Source organism: Poeciliopsis prolifica, unplaced genomic scaffold, assembly GCF_027474105.1.
Source record: "Poeciliopsis prolifica strain line A6 unplaced genomic scaffold, Auburn_PproV2 SCAFFOLD054, whole genome shotgun sequence".
Lineage (NCBI taxonomy): Eukaryota > Metazoa > Chordata > Actinopteri > Cyprinodontiformes > Poeciliidae > Poeciliopsis > Poeciliopsis prolifica.
In genome coordinates, this window is record NW_026562429.1 from 769,631 (window position 1) to 781,168 (window position 11,538).

Here is an 11,538-nt window from a genome sequence, read left to right on the forward strand (position 1 = left end):
CGCCAAGCTCATCAAACCACAGCAATGATGAATATTTACACCGAGAGACCTGGAAATGTTTGGGTCTAGTCTGTTTCTTAGAATTTTAAACTGGGAATATGTTTTAAAATGTTTGTATGTAAAGGGCAGGGCACAGCAAGTTGGCTGGAAAGTGACGCAGCCGTTAAAAATCAGTTACTGAACTCCAGATTTGTGATCAGTTAAAAGCTTTTACACAGTTCCTGTTACATTTTTAAGGTTTATATGTTACTCAGCCAGCAAGATACTGCAGATTAAATAAAAAAAAAACGTTACAGATCATCTGCGCAAGTTAAATCTTCTGAAACTTGATCTTGGCTTTAGGTCAGTTCTTATGCAGATGTTTTAATGATTTCTATTGCTACTGTGTTTGTATTTTGTTTTTTCCAAACAGGTCTCTTGTCAATGAGTTTTATCTCACTCGTACAACTTGTATGAATAATGGTTAAATAAATCACAATAAATGAAAAAGTATTCCTGTCGCTGGTGGGTCTGGACCACGATCTGGACCATAATGCGGTCCAGATCGTAGTCCTGCAGCACCGGGCCTTTTCTCATTGGCTGGCAAAGAGTAGAGAATCACCCAGCAGGTCTTTATCTCTGCTTGCCAGTTTTCACTTTATCCAAAGATTTTCTGTTTTATAGTGAGCTGGACGTTTTCAGGTTTGGTGCGTTCAATGAAAAAAGAGAAAGGAGCTTCAACTTGGAAAAAAAACTCAAAAAAACTTAATTTCTGACATGTAATCAAATTTAAATTTTCAAACTCAATTTACTTATGTTTGTTTAAAATGATAACTTGATAAACATTACATATTGAATTACTTGTAACAAATTCACTTTTTTTAAGTGTAATTTATTTTTCCAATGGTCTAGAAAACACTGGAAAAAGTTCTCACAGGTATCAACAAGGCTGAGGCCTGGACTTTGACTGGACCATTGCAGCTTGATTCTTCGTGTTTCTTTCTTCTTTTTTTTCGCTATTTTATTGTTGGCCCAACCTGACGTCTCATTTTGAGTTCACATCCATGCTGAGTTAGCTAACTGCTGCTCTGCTCCCCCCAACAGTCTCCGTGGCGACCAGCAGCAGCAGCACTCGTCCCATTGAGCCGACGTCCTCCATGACGTCAGAAGTGAATCCGTTCTACCCAGCTGATCTAGAGGTGCAGCTGACGCTCGGAGAGCTGGTTCCTGGTTATTACTGTGTTTACCAGGTAAATCACCTCAGAGGGCCTGTCGGTGTTCAGAGGGGGGCTACAGACACATGATGCGTTTTCCTTCCAGTGCACTTTTACTCTCTGCTTGTGATTATTAAAGGAAATCTAGCTGTCACTGCAGCTTTCTGTCATGTTTCTAGAGCCGACTGACTCATAATTCAATTTGTTCAAAAAACAAACAAAAAACTCTGACTATGTCAAAAACAACATTTTATCCACACCAATTGCTTTTCATTTCTTTGTTTAAGGTGTATGGTTTTGCATGTTTTGTTAATGTCATGTTTTATCATTTTACATTATTATTGCTATTTCACTAGAAAAACCCATCTAGGGCGAAGTTTTGCACATTAGCTTGTGCTATTAGCATCATGATTCAGGCGTGGGACTGCTGCTTCATTCAAGTTGTCTGTTATTGTGTTTGTCCCTAACAAATAAAGCTAATGAGTAAAATCAAAAATAAAAGAAGGATCCTCTATGGACAGATTATCCTCACACATGGCAGGTTGAGAAGGGAAGGACCTGGAGGGGGGAGGGGGATTTCCTGGAAGAACCCAGCTCAGTGATTGGTGGGCTGTTGGATCATGTGACTCCTCTCTGTCTGTGCCCTAATTCAAACACATAGACCACCTTCCCTGGGTTGAGTGGCAGGGACATGTGAGCCCCTCACTCCGGCTATTCTGGGAAGGCCGGCGGGGGGGCGGGGCCGAAGGGGGAGCGTTCCTGTTCCCGCATGCGGGCCGGCGGCGGCGAGGAGCAGCTGCTGTGTTACTCTCATGTTGTTTGGCTCTTGGTGAGTGCGGCCGTAGCAGACTTGTGTTTTACTCTCCCTCCAGGCCGGAGAAGATGGGCTGCTGCTTTAGTAAGGAGCTCGGCCCCGAGCCGCAGACTGAGAGGAGCGTTCTGTTATCGCCGCCCCTCCAGGACGGGCTCAGCACGCTGACGGAGCAGGTCAGGAGGCAGGCTGAGGCCGTGGCCCACAGCGCCCGCCTGGAGGACCAGGAGCCGGCCAGGGAACAGGATCGGCCCGACCCGGACTGCACCCAGGTGGCTCTGTCTGGCGGTGAGGCAGAACCGCAGCAGCCCCACAAGAGCCCAGAGGCCGTCATCACCACAAATACACGCACAGATATCAGAGCAATGGCTACTGGGACGCGGGAGGCCAGTTCCGGCCGTGGGACGCCTCCCTACATGGAGGTGTCCACCCAGAGTCCGCTCGGCCCGGAGACCCTGGAGACCGCCACGCACCGGGCCGCGGGGTTCAGCGGGGCGCCGGAGCACGGCGAGCAGGGAGGGCCAGAGCCGGGTCCCCAATCGGGCCCCCAGGTCGCAGCAGGACTCCCGCTCAGCGCCGCAGCAACGCACCGCAGCTTCTACAGCATCTGCCCCATCGGAGCCGAGGAGCTGGAGCCCAGCTGGACCCAGACGGCTCTGCCCGGCACACCTGCAGCCAATCAGAGGCCAGCATGTTCAGGGACCATGCCCACGCAGGTATAGCCTGGTCACATGACCTGGAAGTCATATCTGCTGACAAACTGGATCCTGGCTCGGTTCTGGAGAAGGACGGAGTGTTCAATCAAAAGGGTGAGGCCGCCTTGAGCGGCGAGGACCCTCAGGCATCCACAGTGGACAACTATCAGCTGAAGGACTTCGGCGCCACCACAGAAGAAGAAAACATCCGCTTAAGGAAGAAAGAAGCAGAGCAAACCAGGGATGGGTCTGGGTTCAGAGCGGAGCAGGAAGTCCAGAACCGTCCGGGTTCAAAGACCATCGAGGTCCGAATGTTGCTCCAGGAGGAAGATGAGGATGACCTTCCTCTGCTGGAGGGGCCGACCCTCCGACTGCGCCACACAGAGGTCATCTGCAGGGTCATCAATGCTAGAGCGACCCCGACCCGACGTGGTCAGAACGCCACCCCGCTGGCTCCCGGGTCAGACTCCTTCCATCAGGAACCCAAAGAGCCGACAGGAAGCACTAAGGCAGCGCTCTGTGATGAAGCTTTGCAGGGGTCAGAGGTCATCATTCAGAGAAGCCTTGCAGAGGCTGGTGATGCTGCCTCTGGTGTACAGGAACCAGAGGGTTGGAACCGGATTGGACCTCAGAACCATGAAGGTATAAGCCACCATCTCCCCAGTCGCTCTGGGCCGCCACCTTCCTCTCCTGTTTCCTCCTCTTCCTCACACGAGGAGACGCGGTCTGACAGGTTTACTCCAGCGGGTCAGAGACCCCCCCCCAGCCCAGATCGGACCTCTGACTCGTCCTCAGACAGAAACAACATGGAGGAGATGAAGAGTTTACTTCCCGTTGCCCCAGACTGGATGGTTACTGATGCCAGCTGCCAGGAGAGTTCTGGTTCGGTGCCAGTGGACCCGGATCAGATCGATGTCTATGCCTCCACTCCGTCCTACGAGATTCACTTCCTGAACCAGGAAGTCCCAGCCGCTGAGGAAGAGAAGGAGGAAGAGGAAGAGGTGGAGAAGGAGGGCGGGATCAGGGACATGGTGTCGGAGCTGCTGGGAGAACTGGCCGAGGCGTCCATCTGCCGCCTGTACCCACAGCCCTGGATCCGGCTGAGCCCGGACCAGAACACCGACGCTCTGGCCCAGGGCGCGTCGGAGGTGGACAGGACGAAGGGCGAGGAAGAGGAGCAGATCCCGGCCCTGGTGTCAGAGCTGCAGCCCTCCATGGCCCTGCTGGGGGCCTTCCCCTACAGCACGGCGACGCCCCAGGGGCCCTGCGTCTGGGACTGGCACACCACTGGCTCCCAGGCTGTAAGTCTGGCTCCAGCTCTACTGCTCCATGTGTCACACACACACACACACACACACACACACACACACACACACACACACACACACACACACACACTGGGAGGAAAACATCTGGGATGTTCTAGGTTTGACACACAGTTTGAAGATTTTAGGTTTTATTGATAATCCAGGCTGGAGTTAACTTGGAGTCATGGTTTTCATTACATTCAGGTGATTGTGCTGACCTTTGACCCTAACAGCGATGTTTTCTATACTCTGAACCTGAACTGAGCTCTGAGAAGGATCAGTGAGCAGCCATGCTGTGTTTCATGTGTGCATCATAATCTGTCTGGAGCTGTGATGTACAAGTTATGATTTAGCAACTTTTCAATCTGAGGCGTTTTATTGAAAAACAGATTTGGAAGTCTGGAGCAGAGAAGATTCAGAGCAAAATATTAATTGGTAAGAAAAAAAATGATTGAATCGTGAAGGTGAGGAAGGTCTGAGGAGAAAACCAGACCAGGCTCTCGTCTCTCTGTCACATCATTTAGAAGATGATATGACGTTATGAAAACATGTCAGAATACAGCTGCACTTTGCTGATCTACGGTTCTCCTGACGCTTCAGCGCTTTGGGACAATTTGCCAGACAACTGCAAGTCCCACATCAACGATGGTTACATTTTCTGAATTCAGACAAAATGTAGTAATTTTGTCTGAATGTAATAATTTTGCTGATTTTTTTATTTTTTTTTAGGGGTTTCCATTTATTTCATTCTATAAAGTGAAACATTCTTTGGTCAAATTTCAGTTTTAATTAGAATTTAACTAAATTATAGCAGAGTTTAAATGTGACAATCAATCAGGTTTATTTATCCATCACATTTAAAAGCAAATTTCTGTTGATCAAAACTTCTTATGTAATCATGTAGAAACAATAAAATATAAAATAACTAAAATCACAAGATAAAACCATTGAACCAGAGAGTTAATAGCAGCTGAAACACTGCTGATCAGCACACTGGTTTCTGCCTCTGGTTCCCAGTCTGGAACTGGGAATCCTTATCAGTTTCTGGTTTGTGATGCTGTCAAAGTTCTGACTACTAAAGTTGCTCCAACCACTCAACCTGGAAAAAACAAGAAATAAACCTGTTGACTCATTTACCTACTGAAGTCTGAACATGAACAGATTCTGTTTTAACCTGAGTGAACTGAGAACTAGTTAAGGGTTTGATGAACTAGTTAAGCTGTTGTTAATCTGAGAAGTGGCTCAATATGCTGAACCAGAGTCTAAACTGAACTCAGGACATTCATCAGGATATGGATTTGTTTCCTGTCTGCTCACATCACCAGCAACTCTGAACATTCTGAGTTGAATGTTGTTTGTTTCAGGAAGCTGCTGCTGCTCCGTGTCTCAACCCTGAAGCTGAAGTATGGAACGACCCCAACCTGAGCTTCCACATCCCCGACCCAGACTACCAGCAGCTGCAGCAGCCGTGGCTGCAGCTCCCCGACAACCTGAACCACCAGGAAGGTGAGCCCAGGGTCCGACGCCTCACCGCATCACGCCATCCTCTTTACCTCACCTTCCCCTGTTGCCATCCCATCAGGGTTTGTGTCGGAGTTTGAAGGGAACGTGGGCCTGGCGGAGGCCGAGTATCTGACTCAAACGCCTGAAGCTCTGGCGGTGAACGGAGAGACCTCTGATCCTCCGGTTACAGGTAGGAGCTGGATTCACACGCTCTCCAGCAGCAACACTTCTCACATTGTTGGACTGAAAACATCTGTTCTGTTTCCAGATGAGATCCGAGAGGAACTGAGCAGAGCTCTGGAGTCCTGCCTGACCAGGTAACATATGGAACCAGAGCGGCCGGCGCAGCAGAAAGCTCCTTTACCCACCGTGTTTGCTCTCCATGTGTCTCTGAGCACAGAGAAATGTGTGTTTTGCTGTTTTCTGGATCTAATCTCTCCGTCAGCTTCTCCTGCTCTCCTTCTCAGGGATTATCTGAGCAGCGACCTGTACCTGAAGTCCCAGATGGACAACGACCAGTACGTCTCTATCGCCACGCTGGCCAGTCTGGACGGCATCAAGAACCTCACCACAGACCTGGAGCTCATCTCAGACATTCTCAAATGTGGCTCCTTGTTTTGGCTCCCACTAATATATCAATATTTCACTCTAAAAAACTTTAATCACCAGAATAAGCTCTAACATCCTGCTCTCTGGTCGGCAGCCATGCCTCTGGTCCAGGTGGCCCCATGCGGGCAGAAGGTCCGCCCCAGACAGAACCGCTGCGTTGTGATATTGCGAGAGATTCCTGACACCACGCCTGCAGAGGTGAGTCCCGCTGCTCCACCGATCCGCCTGCTGCTCTCTGCAGGCTTTACCACTCTGTATTCCCTGCAGGAGGTGGAGGCTCTGTTCGAAGGAGAGAACCTGCCCAAAGTCCTGAGCTGTGAGGTCGTCAACAACGACAACTGGTTCCTCACTTTTCAGTCAGAGGCTGACGCTCAGCAGGTACAACAGCTCCTGTCGAAGTCTTACTTGAGTTTCAAACCACAAAGCTGCTGGAGAGCTGGTCACCGATCCAGCTATCAAGTAATATTGAAGACATTCAGTTATCTTCCTGTTATGAACTTGAAGTTGTTGTTATCCATTCAGACGTCTGAGCTGCTGACGCTACAGCCTGGACATTTACAGCAAACAAAAGAAACCACTCCGGGAAGAATTACCAAAGGTTTTGCTGTTTGCTTCTCTGTTCGGTTTTTCTTTTAAAAATCAGTTAAACTGATCCAACATTATCACTCTTATTTAAACCTGGGCTTTGACTGGGCCATTCTGACATGAGTCTGCTTTGATCGGCGCTCCAGTCGTCCAGATCTGGTGTTCATCATCAGGTCTCTGCTGTAGTGATTTAGTCATAATCAGAGCTGTTCGTACAACACACCAGAACCAGAACCATACTCCATGTTCACAGAGGTCACCCTGCTGGAAGGTGAACTTTGACCCCAGTCTCAGGTCCTCTGCAGCCTCCAGCAGACCGTCTGCTCCCAGCAGCTTGGCTGTATTTCTGTCAGATCGTAATCCTATCAGTGAGTGGGATGCGACAGAGTAACATGGCCGGTCCTTCAGGCCTACAGGTACCTGAGAGAGGAGGTCCGGGTGTTTAAGGGGAAGCCCATCATGGCCCGGATCAAAGCTAAGACTATGGCCATCGCCTCCTTCGCCCCCAAGAACGGCTACAGGCCCGTCCAGTTGGACCAGTGCAGCAGCCGCTACAGCTCCTACTTCCCCCCCACCACGTTCAACCCGTCGTGCCTCCCTCAGCAGATGTTTGACCAGAACAACGAGGCATGGCCCGCCACCGCGGCCCAGTACCAGGAGAACGTGGAGGTGAGAGCAGAACAGGGTTTCCTGACCCGGACCTGGTTCCTTTTGTGGTTCCACTCAGTCATTAACTCTGATTCTCTCTGCAGCCTGAGCTGCTGATGAACAACCTGATGAACGAGTTTCCAGCAGCTTCTTCCTTCAAGCCGCACGCAGCTCACAGACAGAGGTACGACCACCACCCTGCTGCTGCCGGTCTTAAAGGGCCAGTGTCAAACTAATCCACTTTTATCAGCTCTACATCATCTTATAATGTCACTGTCTCCTTCAAGAGCAAAAGCCTCAATTCACTCATTCATGTTTGAGAAATCCTTTATTCCCCATGGCAACCATTTTACAGCTGGACCTAGCTCCTCCTTCGAGGCGAACCTCACAGAACAGCTCTCTCCCTCTCAGCTCCTTCAGACTAGCCTGCAGCAATTAGCAAACACCTGTTGGAGCTGCTAAGCTCATTGTAGGAGCTATTCGGAGCAATGCTGGTAAAAAAGCTGTTAAAGGGTTAATAGAGGAGCCATGTTCCATGTTCTTCCTGTAGGCAGAGCTTCAGAAATAATATGAGATTCTTAAAGAGACAGAAGCCCAATTTTATGGCCTTAAATTACAATGTTAAATTTCTTTTAAGTGATATTTCATATATAAAGGATTATGACAACTGAAGGTAACATAATCCTGTTTGGACCGTGTCTGAGCCGGTCCCGTCCTGTTTGGACCGTGTCTGAGCCGGTCCAAACCCGGTCCGTCCTGTTTGGACCGGGTCTGAGCCGGCCCCGTCCTGTTTGGACCGTGTCTGAGCCGGTCCAAACCCGGTCCGTCCTGTTTGGACCGTGTCTGAGCCGGTCCCGACCTGTTTGGACCGGGTCTGAGCCGGCCCCGTCCTGTTTGGACCGTGTCTGAGCCGGTCCCGACCTGTTTGGACCGGGTCTGAGCCGGCCCCGTCCTGTTTGGACCGGGTCTGAGCCGGCCCCGTCCTGTTTGGACCGTGTCTGAGCCGGTCCAAACCCGGTCCGTCCTGTTTGGACCGTGTCTGAGCCAGTCCAAACCGGTCCGACCTGTTTGGACCGGGTCTGAGCCGGTCCCGACCTGTTTGGACCGGGTCTGAGCCGGTCTCGTCCTGTTTGGACCGTGTCTGAGCCAGTCCAAACCCGGTCCCGTCGTGTTTGGACCGGGTCTGAGCTGGTCCCGTCCTGTTGGACCGGGTCTGAGCCGGTCCCGACCTGTTGGACCGGGTCTGAGCCAGTCCCGACCTGTTGGACCGGGTCTGAGCCGGTCCCGACCTGTTGGACCGGGTCTGAGCCAGTCCCGACCTGTTTGGACAGGGTCTGAGCCGGTCCCAACCTGTTGGACCGGGTCTGAGCCGGTCCCGACCTGTTTGGACCGGGTTGGGGCTGATTATGGTCTGTACCTGCAGGAGGGGCTCCAGGATGCTGAGCTGTGGCGACCGCTGGCAGACCCACCACTCGGACCTCTACCAGCCGTCGGAGCAGCCGTCTGCAGACCAATACTCCTCTCCCTCCCTGAGGGCCCGGCGGGGCCGGCTGAGGGGCGGCCTGCGCCGGCAGAGCCGGGGCGGAAGAACAGAATCCAACAAACAGGTTCTGGTGCCCCCCTCTGACCGGGGAAGGTAATGTATCTGTTCCTGTTGCAGAAGCACAGCTGCTGTATTCATGCTCAGCAGGCCTTCCTGTTCGCTTTGGTAAATACTAACCAAACCTTAGTAGACAACGTTTTGACTCAGATCGGCTGAATACAAATGCACTCTGCATTTTTCAGATTTTCTTTTTTGTTGTTTTTGTTGGAAGACCTATGCAAAATATTTTCTTCCACTTCACAGTTAATCCATACTTTTTCTTTGTCTTTCATAAAACCCCCAAAACACTGAAGTTTGACGTTAGTAAGCAATAAAACATGGAAAAGTTGAGTTTAGGTTTACGCTCTGCAACATGAGCATAAAACAGGTTTTGTTTTCCTGTCTCAGTTACAGCAGGAGGGGAACCTTCAGCCAGAAGAGGAGAGAGACCGAGAAATCCTTGGAGAGACCCAAACTGAACGCTGAGGTAAGAAAACACAGCAGAGGTCAGACTGTGGAAAGTGAACCACTCCCATTCTGTCTCCTCTTCATCAGCCTCCTCCTCCTCCTCTGGAGCTCAGCCTGTCCAGCTTCCCCCCCCTGTCTACTGCAAATGTTGCCACGGCGACGACACCTGCAGCTAACGACAGCGTCAAGGTAACACACTCTCACACACACCCACACCTGAATCAGTTCCAGTCTGACCTGTGTGTCTGAATCCTCAGAGTCCCACAAAAAGCAGCAGCTCAAACTCCTCGTCCTCATCCTCCTCATCATCACTTCCTCCAGTGGAGCCTCAGCCGGCGTCTCTGCTGTGAGTATCCAGCTGCTGCGGCTCTGCGACCAGAGCGGAGGCTTCACATGCAGCTGTGTTGTTGTGCACAGGAAAGACGGGGACAGCGGAGAGACGACGGTGGAGGACAAACCTGTCCAGCTGCCACTGGAACCAGCAGCAGTAAGACACATTCAGGACTCGGTTTATCACCCGGATCAGCCAGAGGGGAAATGTGGGTCATTACATGGTGCTGGTCTCTGGGTTCAGTTCAACGGGAGAAAAGAACAAAATGTTTCCAATTTTAACAACACAGAGCCTGGCAACAGCAGGCTGTTGCTCCCTGATTAGTCTCTTCAACATGAAACATTTCAACCTTTTATTTAAAACTGTCCCGGGACAAACCATCTCAAATAGTTGCTTTGTTCACCAATATACACTGAATCTCTTTTAAAGAGATTAAACTAATCAGGGATTCAAGATGAAAACCTTTTTCTGTAAATTTGTTGTTGATGTTGGGAGGATTTTATCTGCAGATTTATCGTTTTCTACAAGCGTTCACTGAAGGAACGATGACACTGCATTTTAGGCAATAAACTTCTTTCTTTAAAAGTAATTGAACACTGTTGATTTTCACTTTTTAATGTATTTCTAATATTGCATAAAAGACGTATATGAAAAATTATCAGAATATGCCAATTTCTTTTGTTAAAATAATCAGTTACTAAAATAGTTTTATCCGTTTTCTTTTGTCTGCGGGTTTTAATGCAGCTTATCGGGTCCATTGTGTGATGTCATTAATCGCATCACAGTCCGCTTTATGAAAACGTTGTGGGAAAACCCAGCTGTATTCGAAGTGAATTCATTTGTTGGTTTAAAAACAAACAGTGTTTGGTGTTTGTAAAGATGAATAATTGAAGCATGTCGGTGTTTCCGCCTCCTGACGCCCGGTTCTGTTCTTCACGTCCTTCAGGAGCTGAAGAAGCTGAGCTACGCTGAGATCTGCCAGAAGGCTTCGTCCAACGAGGCGTCGGCGCCGCTGGCTGACCCCGCCCCCTCCGTGGAGTACCAGGCATCCCAACAGCCTCTGCTGCCGCTGTGAGACAAAACCGGTCCGATGGGAATGTGTAGTTGTATAGCTGGCTGTATATTTATTATAAAGATTGATCAGTAAGTAAAGTACCAGCCTTTACAAGCTCAGGATTTTTAATCTTAGAACTATAAAAACTGCTGATGCTGAAGAGAAATTTTTAACACTTTCATTTTTTGGCAGGGAACTGTTAATAATCTGTAAATGTTTTGTAATTCTTTAGTTTTGTTTCTTGTCTTGTTGGGCTCAGAGGAATGAGAGCCAGGCATTATTTTCAGGTTTATTGTATTTGGCCGTCGGCTCTGGACAGGAAGTTCTGTCAGGATTCTGTTTTTTATTCTGAATTTTTAAGTCTGAAGTGGATCCTTCCTGTGTTTACAAGCCCAACAATTAATAACCAGATCTGTAAGCCTTCCTGTATGTTTGAAAGTACTGAATACCAACTCTTTATTGTTGCTCTGACTGTTTTATTTAATTTTAAACATGGATTCAGTTTTATTTGTGTTAAACTGGCCTGTTTTAGTTGTTGACTTATTTAACTTGCTGAGTTTTGACCGCTGAGCGTCCAAGAACAAACTGATTCAACTTGAAGAAATGTTTTTTCTTTTGATTGTAAAGAGACAAATGTTGTTTTCTGATGTGAAGTTTGAATGTAAAGCTGGCACCACTGTGACATATGTTGCTGTGTACAAATGTACAGAATGCTGAACAGAAATATATTAAAGAAGTGCCTTTACAAGGAA

The 11,538-nt window shown here is 49.0% G+C and overlaps 1 protein-coding gene across 1 annotated transcript; it reads left to right on the forward strand.

Annotated features, from left to right (window-relative positions):
- Positions 1–1,138: 1,138 nt before the first annotated feature.
- LOC129378968 (la-related protein 4B-like) lies at positions 1,139–11,538 on the forward strand. Its single transcript, XM_055059477.1, has 16 exons — positions 1,139–1,229; positions 2,066–4,000; positions 5,371–5,512; positions 5,589–5,699; positions 5,778–5,826; positions 5,977–6,113; positions 6,213–6,316; positions 6,386–6,496; positions 7,112–7,372; positions 7,456–7,535; positions 8,775–8,987; positions 9,342–9,420; positions 9,489–9,590; positions 9,659–9,747; positions 9,819–9,888; positions 10,679–11,538. Exons 2-16 carry the CDS (start codon positions 2,696–2,698, stop codon positions 10,805–10,807), a joined length of 2,982 nt encoding a protein of 993 aa, XP_054915452.1. The 5' UTR covers positions 1,139–1,229; positions 2,066–2,695; the 3' UTR covers positions 10,808–11,538.

Bases quoted from the DNA above. Each gene is read 5' to 3' on its own strand.
- LOC129378968 (XM_055059477.1), top strand. From the start codon at position 2,696: ATGTTCAGGGACCATGCCCACGCAGGTATAGCCTGGTCACATGACCTG. The intron at 6,317-6,385 runs GTGAGTCCCGCT...TATTCCCTGCAG, and splicing joins CTGACACCACGCCTGCAGAG to GAGGTGGAGGCTCTGTTCGA. The intron at 7,373-7,455 runs GTGAGAGCAGAA...TTCTCTCTGCAG, and splicing joins AGTACCAGGAGAACGTGGAG to CCTGAGCTGCTGATGAACAA.